General features: G+C 36.9%; 2 protein-coding genes across 2 annotated transcripts; both read right to left on the bottom strand.

Moving 5' to 3' along the window:
- Positions 1 to 499: 499 nt before the first annotated feature.
- On the bottom strand, positions 500 to 8,417 carry b3gnt3.4 (UDP-GlcNAc:betaGal beta-1,3-N-acetylglucosaminyltransferase 3, tandem duplicate 4). Its single transcript, XM_056729532.1, has 2 exons — positions 8,268 to 8,417; positions 500 to 2,393 (listed from the first exon to the last, which is right to left on the bottom strand). The coding sequence occupies exon 2, from the start codon at positions 2,383 to 2,385 to the stop codon at positions 1,240 to 1,242; it is 1,146 nt and encodes a 381-aa protein (XP_056585510.1). The 5' UTR covers positions 2,386 to 2,393; positions 8,268 to 8,417; the 3' UTR covers positions 500 to 1,239.
- Positions 8,418 to 8,538: 121 nt separating this feature from the next.
- On the bottom strand, positions 8,539 to 18,547 carry LOC130406943 (low-density lipoprotein receptor-related protein 8-like). The gene is made up of 12 exons (XM_056729531.1): positions 18,445 to 18,547; positions 17,169 to 17,534; positions 16,928 to 17,047; positions 16,547 to 16,672; positions 16,284 to 16,461; positions 12,803 to 13,018; positions 11,975 to 12,093; positions 11,691 to 11,830; positions 11,476 to 11,620; positions 11,118 to 11,192; positions 9,777 to 9,931; positions 8,539 to 9,647 (listed from the first exon to the last, which is right to left on the bottom strand). Exons 1-12 carry the CDS (start codon positions 18,503 to 18,505, stop codon positions 9,618 to 9,620), a joined length of 1,731 nt encoding a protein of 576 aa, XP_056585509.1. The 5' UTR covers positions 18,506 to 18,547; the 3' UTR covers positions 8,539 to 9,617.
- Positions 18,548 to 19,691: the final 1,144 nt, after the last annotated feature.

The following is a 19,691-nucleotide window of genomic DNA, read 5'->3' as shown; positions in this document are numbered from 1 at the left end:
GGAATGAGGGAAAAATGAGAGATAATAATTTGATTTTGCTATTGGTGATGGTAGGTCTGGTGTCATGTTGGGTGTATTTGTTCTGTGTTGTTAATGGAACATAATGTGCTTTGCTTGTAATTGACTATGTTGTTGCTGTTGATGCCTGGATGGTGCCACAGATACAAGAAGATTCTTCGCAATGACAATTAATATACAATACAATAGGTGCCTTTTCTCAAGGGCACCTCAGTTACTTATAATGAGTGTGTGAAGACAATACAGACCCAACCTATAATTATCAACAATAAAACCATTGAACGGGAACAGTATGTATTAAGAACATAGAAGGATAAGGAAACAGGAAATGATTTTTTCGAAATTTCTGTCACTTCTCAGATAACACACACACCCTGGTTATTCAGAAGAAACGATCCTTAAATACTAAAGATCCTTCATAATGCAGTTTACAGCTTGAGGTGTTTGCCTGTATACCTTTTCATTCTTTAGGATACAGCTGTTAAACAAGTTTATAGGAAGTCTTTATTATCCTCTATGTTTGCAGGTTTTGTGTTACACATGAAGGAGGTAACCCAATTCTTTCTTCATTACTAATACATAGAAATCCTTCTTCCTTGTTGATGTACAAAATGGCAAAATATGTAAATTTTCCATACTATAAGAAATAAACTGCAGATTATGCCTTAATAAACCATACTTATTATTTTGAAAATAAAACTGATTGATTTTTAAGATTTAATATTATTATTAAAAAAACAGAAACATAGCATAGTGTGAATTAAAACCACACAATTTTGGATCCCACATATAGAAAATATGCTACAATTTACTATTAAAATCATAATTTACGTACAAAAATATGTATTTACAGTTATTGTAAACTACGTGCAAAAAGTATTTAAATAAAAAAAACTTAAAATAATTCATTAAAAACTTTGAAAAAGTATTTACTACAACATTAAACAAATCTCTCTATTTAAAATAATCTCACACAATCAGATGTTAAACATTCATGGCTTGTGCAGTAACAGGTCTATAGAAAAAAACACTCTTTGACACAATACCTAGTTCACCCTATAAAAATGCATGCATCATCGTTATCATCCTGAGAAGGATGCCTGGCCTTCGTTTTCTTTCCTTTTTAAAGGAAGCATAAAGGCCATACTGCACATTATACACACAGTTAACTGCAATAAAGTGCAATGTACCATACACACCTTCTTTGGTCTCTGGACTGATCTAAAGAGACAACAGTGACTTTGTTCCACAACGTAAATATGGGTTTTGTATTTCATTCCACATCACAAAAATCTGGTGTCCCTCAAATCGATGTACTAAAAGGATTTCTCTATAATAGCAAGGGTCATATTGGTCAATAGTCTCAGAAGGCATGTGTAGACCAGCGGTCCTTACGCCGAAGTGAGACACTGGTGTGAGGCCAGCCTTTATCAAACACATTCCCATGTAAACGTCATCAATGGGCAGCTGAGTGATAGAATGAGACATGTTGTAAATTGTTCTGGCTGTAAAGCTGGAAAGAAGAAATCCTCCTCCACCACAGTATGGAGGATAGCTGTCGGACTCCTGCACTTGCACTGGGATGTAGTATTTACTTGCAGGGTGTCTTATTGGTCCTACATTCTGGATGAGATGTCCTACAAAGAGATGCTTGTCTCCATTATTGTCCTTTTGACCTTGCAGAAATTCAATCATGTTAAACGTGTTGGCAAAGATATCGTCATCACCGTTTAAGAGGAATCTGGCGTGCGGACACCGTCGATCCATCCACTCCAAGAATAGGATCTGCTTAAGCGTCAGGTTAAAGAACGAATCATTGAAGTCCCACTGTAGAATATCTTTGTGCTCTTCGTTCTCAATCTTCAGAAGTTTATTTAACTTTTTCTTCTGAAAGCCAGTTTGGGATGTTCCGACTATGAAGATTTTACGGATGTTCACGCCAAGGTACACCCGTTCTTCGGCCCACGTTTTGCGCAGAACCTCTCGACGATTGTAATTTACAGGGGAGCTTTTAATGACCAGTAGAAGGAAGACATCTGCCGAGTTTTGAGGGCCCCCGCATTTGTCAGGAACATCGAGAAGCATGGGAAAACTCCTGCAGTGACGGTAATACAGGAAGTCCTGGATATTGTTTGGCAGGGTAAAAAATCCATCCACTTTAGAAGCAGACTCATTTCGCTCACAGTTGGAATACAAAGGCTGGAGGGTTGAAGGCTTGGGCACATCGAGTTGACTGCGTAATGTTTTAAATGATTCGTCTCTGGTTAATGTCTCATTTTCTTCATGGTCGTTTTTCTGAAGGATTAATACCAAGCATATAACACCTGTCACAAGTACAGCAAATGTCTCCAGGCCTCGCTTTCTCATCGCTGCACCTGTTTAATGAGAGTCAAGACAGAACTAGTTAAAAACAAAGGATCACTCATTAACTGGACTGTAGTTAAACAGACAGACATTTTATTAGTGTGAGACTAACAGAGGTGCAGAGGTATCGAAAACGTTGAATAGAAGATTCAGAAATATGTTGGCTCTGTCACGCCCGCATAATAATAAAACAGATAAGTTAAATTAAATAACAGTATATTTGTTTTAATAAGCCAACATACTGCATTTAAATCAAACAACAGTATGTTTATTTACTTAATAAAATATAATAATATGTTCTCTCTGATTTTAGACCCAGACAAATACTCAAGGTCATTGTGCCATAATAATATTAAAGATGTCTTTTATGATTTTAAATACTGGATTTGAAGGTATATTTTGTGTAGCTTTGACAGCATCTATGTGAGCCAAACTCTTATTTCCACTGTTGCTTAGTAACCCTGTGCAAAGTTATATTCAATGGCTGTGTCCCACTACATATACTTCAATTATGTCTAATGTCATTTTTTGCCGATGTGCTTGTCATGGCAACCTCACAGTAACTTGCTTTATTCCTCATCACTTCCTTTCTTTTTCTAGTTTCCGGATAGAAACATTATCATAGCCTCATCGCTGCATTTTATGAGCCATTGCAGCAACACTGAAATCTAATTAACCTTTCCTTTAGTTTTACTCTTGCACACATTAGAGCTAAGCAAATTTAGCGGTTTGATCTCACCACAACAACCTTTTTATGTAGTTTTATTAGTGGAGTCTACATGTCATGTGATAAGATGAATGTATAATGTCTAAAACATTTACGACAAGGCAAATTTAAAAGTTAGAAACATAAACTTCTACTTCATCCTTTGTAAAAAGAGTAACATAAGTCCGATGTATAGTGTTAAAACAGCTTGAACCAGCTAAGGATCATCTTAAATATGCGGCCATTCTGATGACAGCCAAAAACCTCCACCATTTGAGTTTATGTGACAATATAGCCTATATAATGATTACAAAATCAGCTTTGCCATCACAAAAATAAATGTTACATAAATTCAAATACAAAACTGTCCGTTTAATTTGTAGTATAACAGTTCTCAATATTAGTTTTTCCACTGTATTTTGGATTAAAAATGCTTATCTTGGTAAGCGTTTAATAAATATTATTGTTGTTTCTAGAAAAAGGGTTTTAAAATGGTTTAAAACTCTCCTTGAAATCTATTTTTACAATTTGAGCACTGGCTATAAATACTACCTCTGCATTTATTGTGTTTTTTCATTGTGTGTGTTTGACTGCATGCAGCGCTGGGCAGATCGGTCAACGTCGTATAGCTGAAGACCAAAGGGAAACAGGGGTATAACAGAAAAATTAAAGACATAAAATGTTTTGATTTCACTTTTAATTTCATTTCTAAGCCAAATGGCTATCACACAGTAGTAATTTTATATTTTTTACTACTACCTAATAATTCACACTTTAATATTTAATTTCCTGCTTATGTATATAAGTATATTTTACTGCCATCATCCAAAAGTTCTCAGTGCAACTGGTGCAATGGTCTCACTCTCATAACATCAGCAGCCAAATCACCCTATAGCCCAAGACTGGTTGCCCACTGAAGCTAAGCAGGCTTGAGCCTGGTCAGTATCTGGAAGGGACACCTCCTGGGAGAGCTAGGTTGCTGCTGGAAGAGGGGTTAGTGAGGCCAGCAGGTGGCGCTCACCATGTGTGGGTCCTAATGGGCCAGTATAGTGATGGGGACACTATACCGTAAAAAAGCACAGTCCTTCGGATGAGATGCGAAACCGAGGTCCTGACTCCCTGTGGTCATTAAAAATCCCATTGCACTTTTTGTAAAGTGTAGAGTGTAACCAGTGGGCAACCAGATAGGAACATTCTTCCTATCTCTGTCCGTTCAACCACATCTCTCACAACATTTAAAAAACTACTTAAAACCCATCTCTTCTGTGAATACTTGACAAACAAATGAAAAAAAAAAAAATGAAAAAAAAATACACTAACCCTTTCTCTCAACAGGTAGTGGTCTAGCTTTTGTTGAAACCAGTAACTTTGTATTGGCACCTAATGTATTATGGCTCCTGTATGAACTATCGCTTATTGCTCCTAAACTCTTTGTAAGTCGCTTTGGATAAAAGCGTCTGCTAAATGTCTAAATGTAAATGTAACCCGGGTGTCCAGGCCAGATTCCCTCCAATGGCCCTCGTCAATCATGACCTTCTAATATTCCCCATCCTCTCTCTCTCCTCTCAACCGATCAAGTTAATCAATAACACTGTATTTCTGGGACAGACTGATCCAATCGTTTTATAAGATGTCAATCAAGCCGCGGGAATTACTTTCGTATTGAATGTAGCAGTGTTTTGGACTTTCAAAGGCATGCCGTCTCAGGGTGAACATTACTTTAATCACACTGTTCTTAAATTTTCTCCAGTTATTTGAAATATTAAGGCGGGCCAGGTAAAGAAGATTGGCCAGATTATTGGCCAGAATTGGTTTCAAGTAAAGCAGGAAAATCAAACTTGTATCCAAATTTCACAATTGCTAACGATAAAAATAAATTTATACTGTATGAGAAATAATAATATTAATACAATGGAGTCTAATAGAGGTAATTAAATAAAATATGTTTTTCATTCAAATATTGTGCCACTAATCAAAGGAAAGACAAGAATAAGTGTGAAGCTTTCGCCACGCCTATGGGGACCGACATTGGACCAGTGGGTGTTCCCTCACAACGGTGACAATATCACAGAGCTCTCTCGCTCCAAAAACTGCTGCAGATTATAATCTAGAATGATTTTCTTATTTTTTCCTTTAAAGCAGCTTTGGAACAATGCACATTGTAAAAAGCGCTGTATAAATAAAATTGAATTGACCTCTTATGAAGTGTTTTTCTTATAGTTAAGTAACCATGTTTTTTTTAACAGAAAGATCACCATGGCTCCTGGAGCGTAACAATATGTTGTGGCTACTATGATTTTACTACAAATGCCAAAACATCACATGTTAATAAAACAAATCAAAACAATACATCACACAATAATAATACACCACAATAACATACTGTATAAAACAAAGAAAAAGTTCCAGTTAAGTAAAAGCAGTCCTGAAATAAAAAAATTAAGACGAGATTTGAAAATGGCTAGTGAGAGAGTTCCAGATTGTAGGAGCATTAAGCAGAAAATGCTCTATCACCCATGGAGGGGAGCCATGTCTTGGGAACATTTAAGACCGTACTGAGAAGACTATATATTTCGACAAGGTTTGTAAGGAATTATAAGATCAAACAGGTATTGAGGAGCCAGGTCATGCAATGCCTTTAAAGTTAACAAAAGGATTTTAAAATCAATACGGAACCAGTGTGAGGACTCTAAAACAGGGGAAATATGATCACTGGACTTCACCCAGACAGAATTCTAGCCGCAGAGTTTTGTACATGTTGTAGTTTTATAATCAAGGTTTTAGATACTCCAGCAAGAAGTGCATTACAATAATAAATACGTGAGAATACAAAACAACTTATCAACCTTTCAGGAACTGAGAAGGACAAATATAAGACATAAATGAGCAATATTTCTCTGGTGGAAAATGGATATCTTTACGGTGTTAGCGAGGCATCAAAGATGACTCCAAGATTTTTTGTTTGCTTTGAAACTCGAAAGCAACACCATCAGTAGACAATGTCATTGGGACGGCATTGGCAGCTGATGGGGAGAGCCGATTAGCCTAATTTTGGTTTTCGAGCTGTTTAGACACAGAAAAGTGTCAGACATCCAGTTCTTGATCATACTAACACAGTTAGAGAGATGCAAATATATGCTGAAAACTAAGAGACCCAAAACTGACCCCTGTGGAACACCAGTATATAAGAAACGGACCTTGGATCTTGGATGTGCTATATAAATACATTTTCCTTGCCTTGCCTTGCTTAAGACGCACTTACTCTATTAGCGAATTGTTCAAGACAACTCTGATTTCAAGAATTCTCGACCTCAAACCCAGAAGTAAACGTTTTATAGCACGAAATGACATGAATAAAGTCTTTTAGTACACTTTTTTAATACATTAAAGTCAAATTGTTTTGGCTATCTTTAATATCCCCCGACGCCGCGTGATTGACAGGAATGCATTTATCTCGGATATAATATACGGGGTCTGAGTTAACACATTCATGACATAAAAATACGTGAAAACATCACCTCGTAAGGCAAATGCTTGACCACATATCGTTAAGGCGCATGCGCGCAAAAGCATGCATGACGTCAACATGCATGACGTCACCGCGCTACAGACTGCATCGAGGGGTATCTCAAAGATGGGGTAAGACAGATGCTATAGGTCTGTTTTGGTGATTTGAAAATCAACAACGGCTATGAGAAATCGGACACCCTGCCTTTAACATACAAAACAAGTGATGGTCGAGGATGTATCTGCGTCTGCACTGTATGAGGATATGAAAACATTAAATTCATCATCATTGAGTGAAGCTGCCGGCAAACACAGAAAAACTCAAGCGACTCCCCGAAGACCCGTAAAAATAAAAGTCCCGTTAAATCAAACACTCAGACAAAAAAATACTATATTGTACTATGGTATTTGCTATTGAAAATTGTAGTGCCCTTTTAGTAAATTGATAAACACTATTTACTACATTAAAGTTCATAAACACTATAGTTTCTAAGAATTTTAATTAAGTTAACTATAGTTAATACTATGGTATACTACTGTAATTTATGTGGACAAATATACAACTATTGTATAGTAAAAAATTAAAAACACTCAACTTAGAAAAATAAAAAATGTAGGTAGTCTAAAAATGATATGGCACTAATTGATCAATCTCTATGTATGTAACATTAATGTCTTTTGTCAGTTACCTGCCTATTCATAATGAACTGCACTTGCATATTTGTTTTAAAAAATGACAACAGATGATTTATACTTGTGCTACCACTGTTTGGCCTGTGCTGCCGAACTTTAAACCTCTTTAACACCCTCAACACCAATAATGATGACGGCAGTCGCTCTTTTCCTGTTGGTCTTTGCAATGATGGCAAATGTAACCTTCCAGTTGACTTTCCAAAACACTTCCATTTGTTTTATTAATAAAGGAAAGTGGAAGTAAAATCGGTCTGGGTAATTACAAATTCTTTTTAATGACAAGAAAAAAAACATTTGTAATGGGAAAAAGGTGCATCGAGTATCGTTTTATCATTGCATAGCAGCCACATTGCATAGCAGCCATATGAATCATAATCGAATCGCATCGTGACGTGCCTAGAGATTCTCACCCCTACACTCACATTCATTCTATCAAAGTCTACATTTCTTCCTCTCTACCTTATTTTAAACTCTTAGACTAGACTTTCTCAAGCAAACATAAAATTTGTTTACAAAATTTGACCTCAGTTTATTATTATAAACGTACATTTTTGAAGCCGGGTAAATTCAGTTCGGCGAGAATTTTGAACACCGATGATGTACTTGGACAATAATTGACGTTGAATTACCTTTTAACAAAAACGAAACCTAAAGATTGCTTTAATTTTACTGAATTAAGTCTCAGATGGGTGACAGCAGTTAGATGTTTGAATAATGTATCTTATAATAAGTACGATGTGTTGACGCTTTACATTTAATATCTACCGTAACGGTACCCCGTGTAATGTTGTAAAAACACCTTATCGGAAATGATCGTTCGCCAGTGATACATTTTGTTAAAGCAACCATCGAAAACCCAAACAAATACATTGGAATGAATAAAGTAAAATAAAATTAAGATGAAAGACAATCAAACTAAAACTGATGACACATTACGTTATATTTTACATCACCCAGCTAGAAAACGTTTTTATCTTACCTGAGTTAAAGTCCGTTTTTGGATTCAGTGTTTCAAGTGTCACTGTCTACCAGCACAAGAATATGTGAAGTGTTGGTCACACCAGCCATCCCCGCCCAACACTCCCCATATTGAGGAAATCCATCTGTCTGGTTCAGCGGTCTTTGTAAGTTGTAGATGGTTACAGCATTTAAAGGAAGTCAGACGTCTTTGGTTTCTGCTTATTTGTGACCATACAGACAATGAAATCTGCTAAAACTGAAATAGAAATTAAGTTGAACACCAGATAAAGTATGATTTCCAACGCATATTTTATTTCTCCCTGCCATTTGATACCATTGTTTTGAGAAAGGATTCGAACTCCAAAATAAACTTCATTTGTATAATAAGAATGTCGTGAAATGTTTGTACTACATCAGTCACTGCATCAAAATGAAACGGAAAGATTTGAAAGAAAACCACACAAATAAAATCGCATTTGTTTTTCACCCCAAATCTTTGTTTTTGTGCTTCGTACAGTAAGTTATGTGTCGATTTCGTTTTCTATCCTATTTACCTGCCCATGGACTGCATTAACAAGTAGATAAATCTAGTGCACAAGAATCTCTTCTCTTTTCAGACTGCTTTTTTTGTGCATGGTCCCTGACAAATACATAAATAAAACATAAAACACAATAAATATAACAGAACTGTCCCTCCAGTAGTCAAAGGCACATCCAGCATTAGTACATGTTTCCATTACAAGACAGAGATTTATACACCACTGAACTCAAAGACCAAGTGCCATTAATCACTGAAAAATTACAGCAAAGAAAACACAACAGAAAATTGTAAGAACTAATAATAAATGTCCGGCATAATGTGAAATCTTAGCTCTGCTATGCCACTCCATGGCCAGTTTGAAGTATTGACATGAAGCACAAAACACTGACATATTCTTGTGTTCTAAATAAAATGTAATCTATAAAAACAAAAAGCAAGGCTGAATGCTTTAGTTGGACACATTATTCAAGTACTAAAGAACAAAAACTCTTTGCAAGAAACTCAGTATTTAATAAAACAGCAACTTTGGTAAGGTTCTTGAATAGCATGACTGCTGTTTTGATACATATTTGGTTTCTTGCAAAATGGTCTGATACTGTCACGATAAATTAACTCTGTCAGAGAAATTGTGCTACAATTAAAGCAAAATATTTTCAAAACAGGGAATCTCCATCAACTAATTTAAATGATCATTAATAGACACACACTTTTATTTTATTAAAGTAAAAAAAATGAAGTGTGAACTCTGCCCATGTCTCTATTTTTCATAGCAGGAAACAGAGGCATCAGCAGAAAACATCAGCACTTCCTTTTCAGGAAAATGCCTCTTCACATTTCCGGACCAGACTGTGTGCTATCCTGAAAACAAAGGAGACATTCATTTAGGATGATAAGAAGCACATACGGTCTACATTGTACTACTAACAAAACAGTTTGGATATAAAACTTTTTGGAACAAACAAGTTGGAGCTAAATCAAATCTCTTACTTTGTGTTCATGTACCATAGGTGGTCCAGTCACTAGAAGGGGGTCCTGGGACTCCTTGAATGATATGTGTCCGATAAGAGAGAGAGAGCGATGAATGTCGAACTCTGACCTTCGCCAGCATATTACTGCTCCCACCAACAGAAGGCTGAGAAAGGCTACACACCAAGAACAAATATGCTGTATGACATACTCAATGGACAGAAAAAACACAGGATGCATTTTAAAAAGGTGTCATTTCGCTTTCCGATTATAATGTCTTGTGTCAAAAGCATTACATTTCCCATCTTCTCTCTCACTCTCAAAAGTCACAGGTTCCCAAAACAATCCACGCTACAATGTTCTTCTCAAACTGATAAGGTCAGACTGAACAGATCGATCATTTAGTTAAAGATAAACTTTGTTTCTAATGCTGGGATTTTTGTTTAACATTCTAGCAATCTTCCTTTTACATCTGCGTAACTGGGAAAATCAAACCTGCATTCCTTTCTGAAGGGCTCATCACTATGCCCTAATCCCTTCGTAGGGTTTATCCTCGAAAGGTGTATGGGACCAATCAACTGTTTCTTGAAGTGCCCTTCTGCATCCTCAACCCCTCAATATCCTCATGCCCATAAGGAAGAAAATCATGGGGGGGAGTTGTACCCTTCGAAATCCTTCATTCCAAAAGGCCCTTTGAAGAGGCCAGTTAGGAGCACTTCTGTTTGGAACTACCTTTCAATATGGCCATATAGTGCCCTTCAAAGGGCGATATGCACCACAAGTTTCTGAAATTCTAATGCATTTATTTATTATTATTTATTTAGTTCAAATGTACTCATCTATACGATCTTTGGAACAACTAGTTTATGCAGCAATCAAGCAAATGAAGTGCAAAATTATCAAAAGTAATAAGTTCATGTAATGCACAAACAGCAGTTTTGGCGATCTTTGAATCAAAGTAAAAACAAAAACAAAAAAGTCTGCTTTATTGTCAATTCTGCCACATGTACTGTATATACATGCAGTGACTTGAAATGGCATTACTCTCAGACCCATGGTGCAGATAAAAATAGATAAATACAGATTATTATATATATATATATATATATATATATAAAATACAACTTTAAAAGCAACTGGCAACTCGGATCGGAAATTTAAGCAAGGTTAATCATGGTAAAGAATGTGCGCAGAGCCGTTATAGCTCAATCTCTCATGTTAGAGTGTTTGTGTTTACATTTAAATTTCCATTATCATATTATTTACGTACCGGCTGGCATGGATCGGCACGGAGTGGAACGTTTAAGCAACGTGAACAATTCAGCGCGATGGTGGAAAAGTGCTCAATGAAGCTGCACTTACCGGTCAAAAATAGAATCCATGCAAAGGCTGAATCAGTCAGTGTGGTTTTAGTTTCCGTTGGAGGCAGATCTTTTTCTAAAAGTACAGATAAAAATGTGGTTAAAAAACACATCTAAAATTAGTAACATAAAACATAACACAACACAACAGACATTAACCACAGACCATAACAATGAAGCGTTAAACAACGTACAAAAGGTACAGAAAGGCTGGTTATTTTTACAGGGTCTTGTGTATTATGCTAGCTAGAGAGAATATACACATAAGGGTTAGTAAATGATGACATTTTTATTGGGTGAAATATTCCTTAATGATACATACAGAAAAGAAGTGCATTTGTAGCTCCATTTAACACTACCTGCAGGCCACAAAGATGGTTGTAAAATGGCCAGCCCAGCAGGTAAAACAGAACCGAGCTTCTGGGACACCTGAAGTTCCTTTCCGTTGTGCTTGTTTGCACTACATGTGGAGTTGGTCAACTGGTCGCTCCAATACACACGACTCTACAGAACAAACTAACATTACTTCGCTACAGAAAAACAAGTTCAATGTTACGCACCCTTACACAAGTACCTCAAACACTGCCAGTCCGAACGGTCGATCCAGATATCCATTGGACTCTACAACTGTCTTTCTGTGGTTTCCATCAAATGCAACCCTTGATATTGTGTGGAGGCCCGAGTCAGCCCAATATAACAGACCTCTGGGAATATCTGAATATCAGGAAAAAAGATCAGTTAACATAAATGTAATTGTATTTTTTCTTTCCGGCATTAAGGGTGGTTTTAACATTAGATGCAAATAACAATGATGTTTACAGGCATTTTAAAATGCTTGACAATAATGCAAATTCTAACCTAGTGAAAGTGCCACAGGGTGATATATAGAAGAGGTTATCAGTACTATTCTTTGGTGTCCATCCAGTCTGGCACGCTCAATTCTGGGCGATGTCCCACTATCTGCCCAGAACAGATGTCTAGAAAAAGAAACAAAAAATAACAATTCTGCCTGATCTTTTGAGTTTACGTTTTACAATCCTGAAAATCGTACCGTGCCCTACATACCACGGTTTTATTTCATGTTATGTTTACCACCTATCAACAATCAGAAATTCAACCAAATTCTGCTTAAATTCGGACAAAAAAAGTGTTGTCACTCTCAAGCCCAATTTATGGTTCTGCCTCGGACCTATGCAGAGCCGCGTACCCTGAGGCGCACCTATCCAAAAATGTAACTCAACGCGGACCCTACTATGTGGACCACAAGAGCTGTGATTGGTCTGTTTGAACCCCTCCCTCAGGTCAAAAAACTCTGCGATAGAGTCATGTTTACTCAAACGCTTTTACAAGTATATGAATAGTGCTTTTCTATTTAACTTATAAAATCTGCAAAAAATGTGACTGTTTTCTTGCCGCTATCAATGCTAATGCTTCCCAAACGAGCTGCTTCTTCTTCGGCTCTTGGTTACACAAGCAACGTGCCTGTGGACACTGACGCCAAATGGTCATTACCTGTCGACGCGGACAACAACGTACAAGTATAAATGAAAACCGACACATCACAAACAGTGTAGAAGTTACGGCGTAGGTCGTACGCAGAAGTAAAAATCGGGCTTTAGGGTTATGCATGTCAAAACAAATTATGAAAGTGTATTTGTAACTGAAGGAACAAAAAATGTATTGTACCCTTTCAGAGGTTGAACAGCAACTGCTGTAGGTCTGGAGAGTCCAGAGATTATCTGCTTTTGGTCAGATCCATTAAATGAGACCACGTGTAACCCGTGTGTACTGGTGCTGACCCAGTACAGATGCTCATGGAGCTCATCTACTGCTAATCCCAGAATGCCAGTGGAGGCCTTTATCAACTCAGAATGGGTGTGGTCACTGGAGTCAACAGAGATCCTGAAATATACAAACATTGTGTTAGATCAGTGGTTCTCCACCATTTTCCAGCTGTGATTAGCCCCAACTTTAGGAATAGATGTGTTCAACCTAATGCGGTGCTGTGCAGCATATGAGATTTAAGTACCGCTAGCGATTCAAGCGCAGATTGCTCGGTACACATTTGAATCGCTCTCGCGGTACTTCAATGCGATATGTCAAACAATCTGTGCAGTCCAACATTAAATTGAACGCGTCTGTTCCTGAAGACACTGATTAGCCTCTTCAGGTGGTTTGTCAGACTTGGGGCTAAACTCAGTAGGCCAGTGGATCTCGTGGGCCAGAGTTGAGAACATCTTTGTTAGATTAAAACTGAATTGTAGGTAAAAAAAAAAACTTTTTACACATTCACATATATAATATAAAACAACAAAAGTTTCTTGTTTTTTTTAATATTTTACTGGCAACATTTGGTTTGTTTTTCGTGCCAAAAATATTTTTAGGTTTCCACTGCACCCTCACTATAGGAGTAGTGTAAAGGGCTTTTAACAGTATTTTCTCAGACTCTCACCCCTGAGTTTAAGGTTTTATGGTGTTGTATTCATCTGTTGCTGAGTGTGAGAGGGATATATTTTTTTAGTCTTGTTTTCAGATTTGATGAACGTTAATTCATATTTTTGTCATGTTAGTCTAAGTTAAATTATTAGCAATCCTGTGATTTTGTCATTTTATTACAATTTGTTTTTATACCGCTGTATAAGTTTCATTTACATTAATTGTTTTAGTGCCCTGTCTTATTTCCCTTTATTGTTGAAAATTTTCATTTAGTTTAAGTTTTCCCAAATGAAAGACTGATGTTTAATTTTATTTTACTGTACAGAAATGTTTAAAAAGCTTTCCTTTACTTCTCGGTAAACTATAATAACCTTTGTTAAACTCCTTCACCGTACTATGTGTGGTACAAATACAATTAAAATCAGATCGCTGAGGGGATGAGTGAAGTCTACAGCCAAAAAGCTGGGTATAAGGTTAGACAGGGATTGTAAACTAGACAAACAGATCAACTCTGTAGGAAAGTCAAGTTTTTATCACTTAAGGCTCTTATCTAAGGTCAAGGCTTTACTATCATGAAAGGCTTATACATGTGTATACATTGTTTCATCTCGTCTAGATTACTGTAATGCCCTCTAGGTCTGTGTTAATCACGCCTCGCTCTCATGTTTGCAGTTAGTGCCGAATGCTGCAGCTCGATTTTAAACATCCATGCGTAAATGGGAAAATATTAACCCCATATTGACTTCCCTTCACTGGCTTCCGGTCCGTTTTAGAATCGATTTCAAGATTTTAGTAATTGCTCTTAAATCCTTAAATGGCTTAGCCCCATGCTATCTATCCGATTTGATTAAACCTCATGTTACATCCAGGTTTCTGAGGTCTGCTGACCTTATGTTGTTGGCACTCCCCAGAGTAAGACTGAAGCAAAAGGTAGAGCGTGCCCTTGCTGTAGCTCCACCCAAACCATGGAATGCATTACCCGTATCAGGGCGGATGGCCCCTACATTGTCAGTGTTTAAAACTATTCTTAAAACAAGCTTTTATTTGTTGGCCATAAACTCAGCCTGAGAGATGTGGTTGTTCTTTGTTATCTGTGTTTGATGTTCTTTGCTATCTGTGATCTGATTTTAATTTTATGACTTTGATGACTTTTTGTACAGCACTTTGGTCAACTGTGGTTGCTGTAAACGTGCTTTAGTAATAGATTAAACTTGATACTTGAGTTTCAATGCATTGTTACAATGTAATGACATCTCCTTTGATTGGGAGGGATGTTTTGAGTTACACTATTGTTTTTGCAATACAATGAATTCTTCTGTCTACTTTGATTCGTTTTATACCAGCACTTTAAAGGAGGCATGAATTAAAATCTCATTTTCAACCCGAACCCGAGGGATTCGTATTTATGGGAACATCATGTAAGTGTCAGAACTGAAAACGCCCGTTACTGAGATTACATCACCTATTGACACCAGGCCCAGCGAACGCCAGGTTCTGGAATGCACCTATCTATGACGACATTGATATGTTGAACAACACCTTCACAGAAAAATATCAACGACTTCTTCTCTAGTCCCACCCACTGGTTCGTGCATGCCAATTCTGAAGTAACACAGGTGGCCCGGATCCAGATAGAGCAAGCAAGCAATAAACAAACATGCCGTTAAAGAAAGCTAATTATTGTGCCACCCCTGGTTTTGAAAGAATACAGTCGCTGCATAACCTTCCTTCGGATTCCGACATTAGTAATGCGTGGTTGAAGTTTTTTTTTCGACGTTCCAGCACATGTGGGAAAAACAAGGAGTGTTTGTTCGTTTCATTTCTTCAAGGATTCCTTTGTGAACAAGGCAGAGATCGACACTGGATTTGTGGAATGACTCAAATTAAAAAGCAGTGTCCTCAATATTGGATCCGATAGGAATGGTGCAGCAATCTTATGTGAGTAAAACATTTTTGTACTATGGGTCACTATATTGCTTTTCTTCACAGAGATCGATTAATGTGCTATTACCTGGAGACCTCTCGTCATTTGTATTAATTGCAGAGGTTGTCTGTGATCCTAAGCTCGTGAGAATCGGCATCTCTGTGATTTGGCGGGTTCATATATCATTTTTCAAGGTTTTATCCACCGTTTGCTAATAATGGAGACTGTTTAAAAAGTGTTTTGGTATTATTTCGGGTGCTGGGTGATATCCATAAGTTACCGGGAGTCCCCGTATGTTTATTTATCATGGAAACTCTTCGCGATCACGGGTCTCAAATGCTGACAGGTACGGTCATATATCATTAAACACCATACAACTATAAGCTATACAAATTATAAATTAGAGTAAAATCATCCCTTGCAAATGTGTCACATAAAATACGGTTGTGTGGAGGTAATTTATAAATCACAGGAGATCTCCAGATAATACTAATACCGTGCGAAAACTGTGAATAGTGCTGATGTGTAACCTAACGTTACGGCTCTAACCAAATTTACAGAAGGCTCCAACTACGCAAACTGCTATCCAATCAAAGCAGTGGGCGTTTACTTATAAAGTCTTCAATGCCCATTAAAACCGAGCGTTTGCAGAGATGGTCTCAAAACCAGTGTAGAAAATTGCCTATAACATCTTGATTTTGATGTTTTTGAATTTAAAAAAATCACGTGAACGTCATAACTAGACCACATTCAACAGTATAAAACAATAAACAAGGCCAGTTCATGAGACCTTTAATGCCTACACACCTGTAAATGTGGTCATCATCTGGACTGGCCCAATACAGTTTGTTTTTTGCATTTCCAGCTGCAATAGGCCCCGGTGACCCCATTGTGACCCAAGACGTGATGTTTCTTTCCTCTGAGCCATAGAGATCCATCCACTTAATGCCCTCATGAGTACAGACCACCATATGAGCTTCACCGCCTGTACAGTTTCCCCACACACAATTTTAGAAACCACCATTCTTCAACATCTTTTTAGTAAAACGACATTATAATTTTCCTCTTACCTGTAGCCTTGCACTGCCCCGTCCCTGAGGTCAGATCATACCCGTCCTGACACTCACATGCAATAGATTCATTGGAATAGATGCAAATCTGATCACACACATCTGAATCAAGACAGTGGTCCACATCTACAGAAGAAGGAAAAGGGAGTACGTGTGAAAAATGTCAGTGTGTGTATTTCTATGTCAGTTATGTCCAATGGGAGAAGCCTGAATGAACGGATATTGGATAACTTATATGTCAGCACTGTCATGTGGATGTTTAATTGTTTATGAATTAAAAGTATGTTGTTAAAATGTTTCCAGGAACAGATTTCACTGGAACACATTGTTTTGTTAATAATCCATTTTTGACAGTACAGGAAAATGTTAATTATTTCTTACCCTCACAGTGTGTATCCTGGAGCAACCTCATTCCACTTGGACAGTCACAAATGAAGCCTAATGGTAGATCTACACACAGGTGAGAACAGCCTCCGTTATCATACTCGCACTCGTTCAGATCTACACAAACACAGAAACAGAGCAAAATCAGATAATAATGATACATTCATCAAAAATAAATAATCAATAATCCCTGGCAAAACGATTAATTGTAACCAATTTTAAAAGTAGACCCTCTTACCACAACCCAGTTCATCACTGCCATCTTGACAGTCATTGGAGTGGTCGCACCTCCAGGAACTAACCACACATTGTCCATTGGCGCACGTGAACTCTGACTTGGAGCAAACTTTTGTATTGAGATCTGTGCAATCGTTCTCGTCTGCACCATCTGGGCAGTCAGGCTTGCCATCACAGATGTTGCTGGAATGAATGCAGGGAGCTGATGCCACGCAGTTGAGCGAGCCGGTATTGCAGTCAAAGCAGGTGCTTTCGTCGCTACTGTCCCCGCAGTGGTCCACACCGTCGCAGCGCAGGTTCAAAGGCAAACACCTGCCGTCATTACACGAAAATTCCTCACTGCTACACTTCTGGAAACTTGCGAACACTGTGTTGAAAATAATCCAAAATAAATAAACAATTTGCTTCAACAAATTCATTTATTTGAGTTTCCTCATTATATAATTGCAGCTGCTGGCTCGAAAAAAATTACCTGTTTTATCAGGTAGCTAAAAAATAATAATGGTATTACTAAATTATAAATACTATTATAATGACTACTTTTAATTATTATGACAACTTTAGAAATGTTTGTCAATTGAAGTTTATCCAGTCCATTTTAATTCACGTATTATAAAAAGGAAAATTACTTTCATTAACACCACTGCTAAATTGTAACCTGTCTGCGAGCGCCCTCTATAGGAAGAGAAATGTTGCGAGTAAATTTGTTCATCTGTTATCCGTTAAGCGGTATTTTGTAGTATTTCTATTAAACTTGGCTTAATTTTCTAAGTTGCCTTAATGCTTAAAATGCATGTCAAAAGCCGAAAACCAGATGACAAAGAATCGTTTCATCGGCCATATTTTTTTTTGTAAATGAATGATAAACTGCATTGCTGTTTGATTATAATTCGTTACAAAACCATTTTTTTTTTTTTAAGTCACCTACTATATTCACGTAGACGTAACGTTAGTTGTAATCACATACGTAAGAAAAAGTGCTTTCCGTGGAACCCATTTTCACATATATGCTGAATAAAAAAACTGTCATTTCACTGCCTATATGTAAAGCCAAGCGTGCATAACTAGCTAAACTTATTTTCTATACGATTTTTTTTTCCTGCAAGTGGAAAATACGAACACATCACGACTTCGATTTTGACAGTTGCTCCCACCGATCTAATGGGATGACACCAGAAAGCAACGCGTGAAACGTGAGATCGGATTAGAACATTTTTAATATATGAAACACGTGCATATATTATAATCTGATATCAGAGTTATATATAATTTCCTACCTTCTGTTAAAGGTAAATATAACACATATATCAACACTAGTAATAAAGAAGAGTGTCCCATGCTTTGCTAGCGTCCTCTAAGATGTACTGTGTCGCGAGAAAATGACGTCATGCTTCAGACACGTTACAAAACAGTTTGGACTCACTAAAATAATAAATAAAATAAGTATTTAATATCATTGCTTTAAATAACAAGACATCAAATATTTGTTTTAAATGATCGTTATTAGATATAGACGTAATGTTCACAATAAACATCTTTAATTATAATTCTAAATATCCATTTTCAAATCAAATCACCTTATATTATAGATAAGTTCTTACACGTTCCTTTATAAGCTGTTGTCTATTTAGAATTAGTGCTTATCAGGCACATGTTTTATTATCAAAATTATATAAAAACACCCATAGGACACTGTGATGAACAAAATTAAGTTACAACAATAGAATTTATGACATAATAAATGGGCATAATTTTGGCCCAGATACACAGACGGGTTTAAGGCTAGTCCCAGACTAAAAGTAATGTGTGTCCTGTCGCAACTGAATATAGCTTCCTCATAAATTTCTAAAAATATCTCTGTACATTGTTTTGAGACGCACACCAGTTATGTTTTATTCTAAAGCATTTTTATAATAGCGACATAAGTATCTAAATTCAACTAACGCACAGTCCTGCCTTGAAACCTGAACATGTTGAATGTAAAATGAACTTTCAAACTTGGTTGGCCTATATTGTTTTTAGGTAAAAGGTTTGTTTATATTGTTTCTGTTTCTATTACAAAACAAGATTCTTGTAACTGATCATGTGACCGCAAATTGTGTAATGTTGTTATATAATATATGTATCATGCAATAAAGCAACCAAAAATCTGGAATTTACACTTAACCTGTTAAGATTGAACTGTTCTCGCATATTACATTTTATAAGAATGGATCACAAAAGAATAATGGCTGTTAACAAAACAGGATGAAACGAAAAGGTTATTTTAGCCAATATTGTTCATGATGGCACTACGGTGTTATCTGTTATATAACTTATTGAACCATTTCATGTAATTTAGTTATGTTAGTTCATCTAGGCTACTATGTGCACGTGGAACAGCTAGACGTTTAACCATTGGGCTAACCATACAGTATGTTACATGACTACAGGCATGTAATGGCCCTAATACCGCCGATTAACACAACCCAGATTTAACCTGTCAACAAGAACTTTCACAATTCGTCTCCTTTTACTAAGACTT

This window comes from Triplophysa dalaica, chromosome 18, assembly GCF_015846415.1.
Source record: "Triplophysa dalaica isolate WHDGS20190420 chromosome 18, ASM1584641v1, whole genome shotgun sequence".
NCBI classification, from domain to species: domain Eukaryota; kingdom Metazoa; phylum Chordata; class Actinopteri; order Cypriniformes; family Nemacheilidae; genus Triplophysa; species Triplophysa dalaica.
The sequence above is the reverse complement of the archived record's forward strand: the minus strand, read 5'-3'. Positions and strand labels throughout refer to the sequence as shown.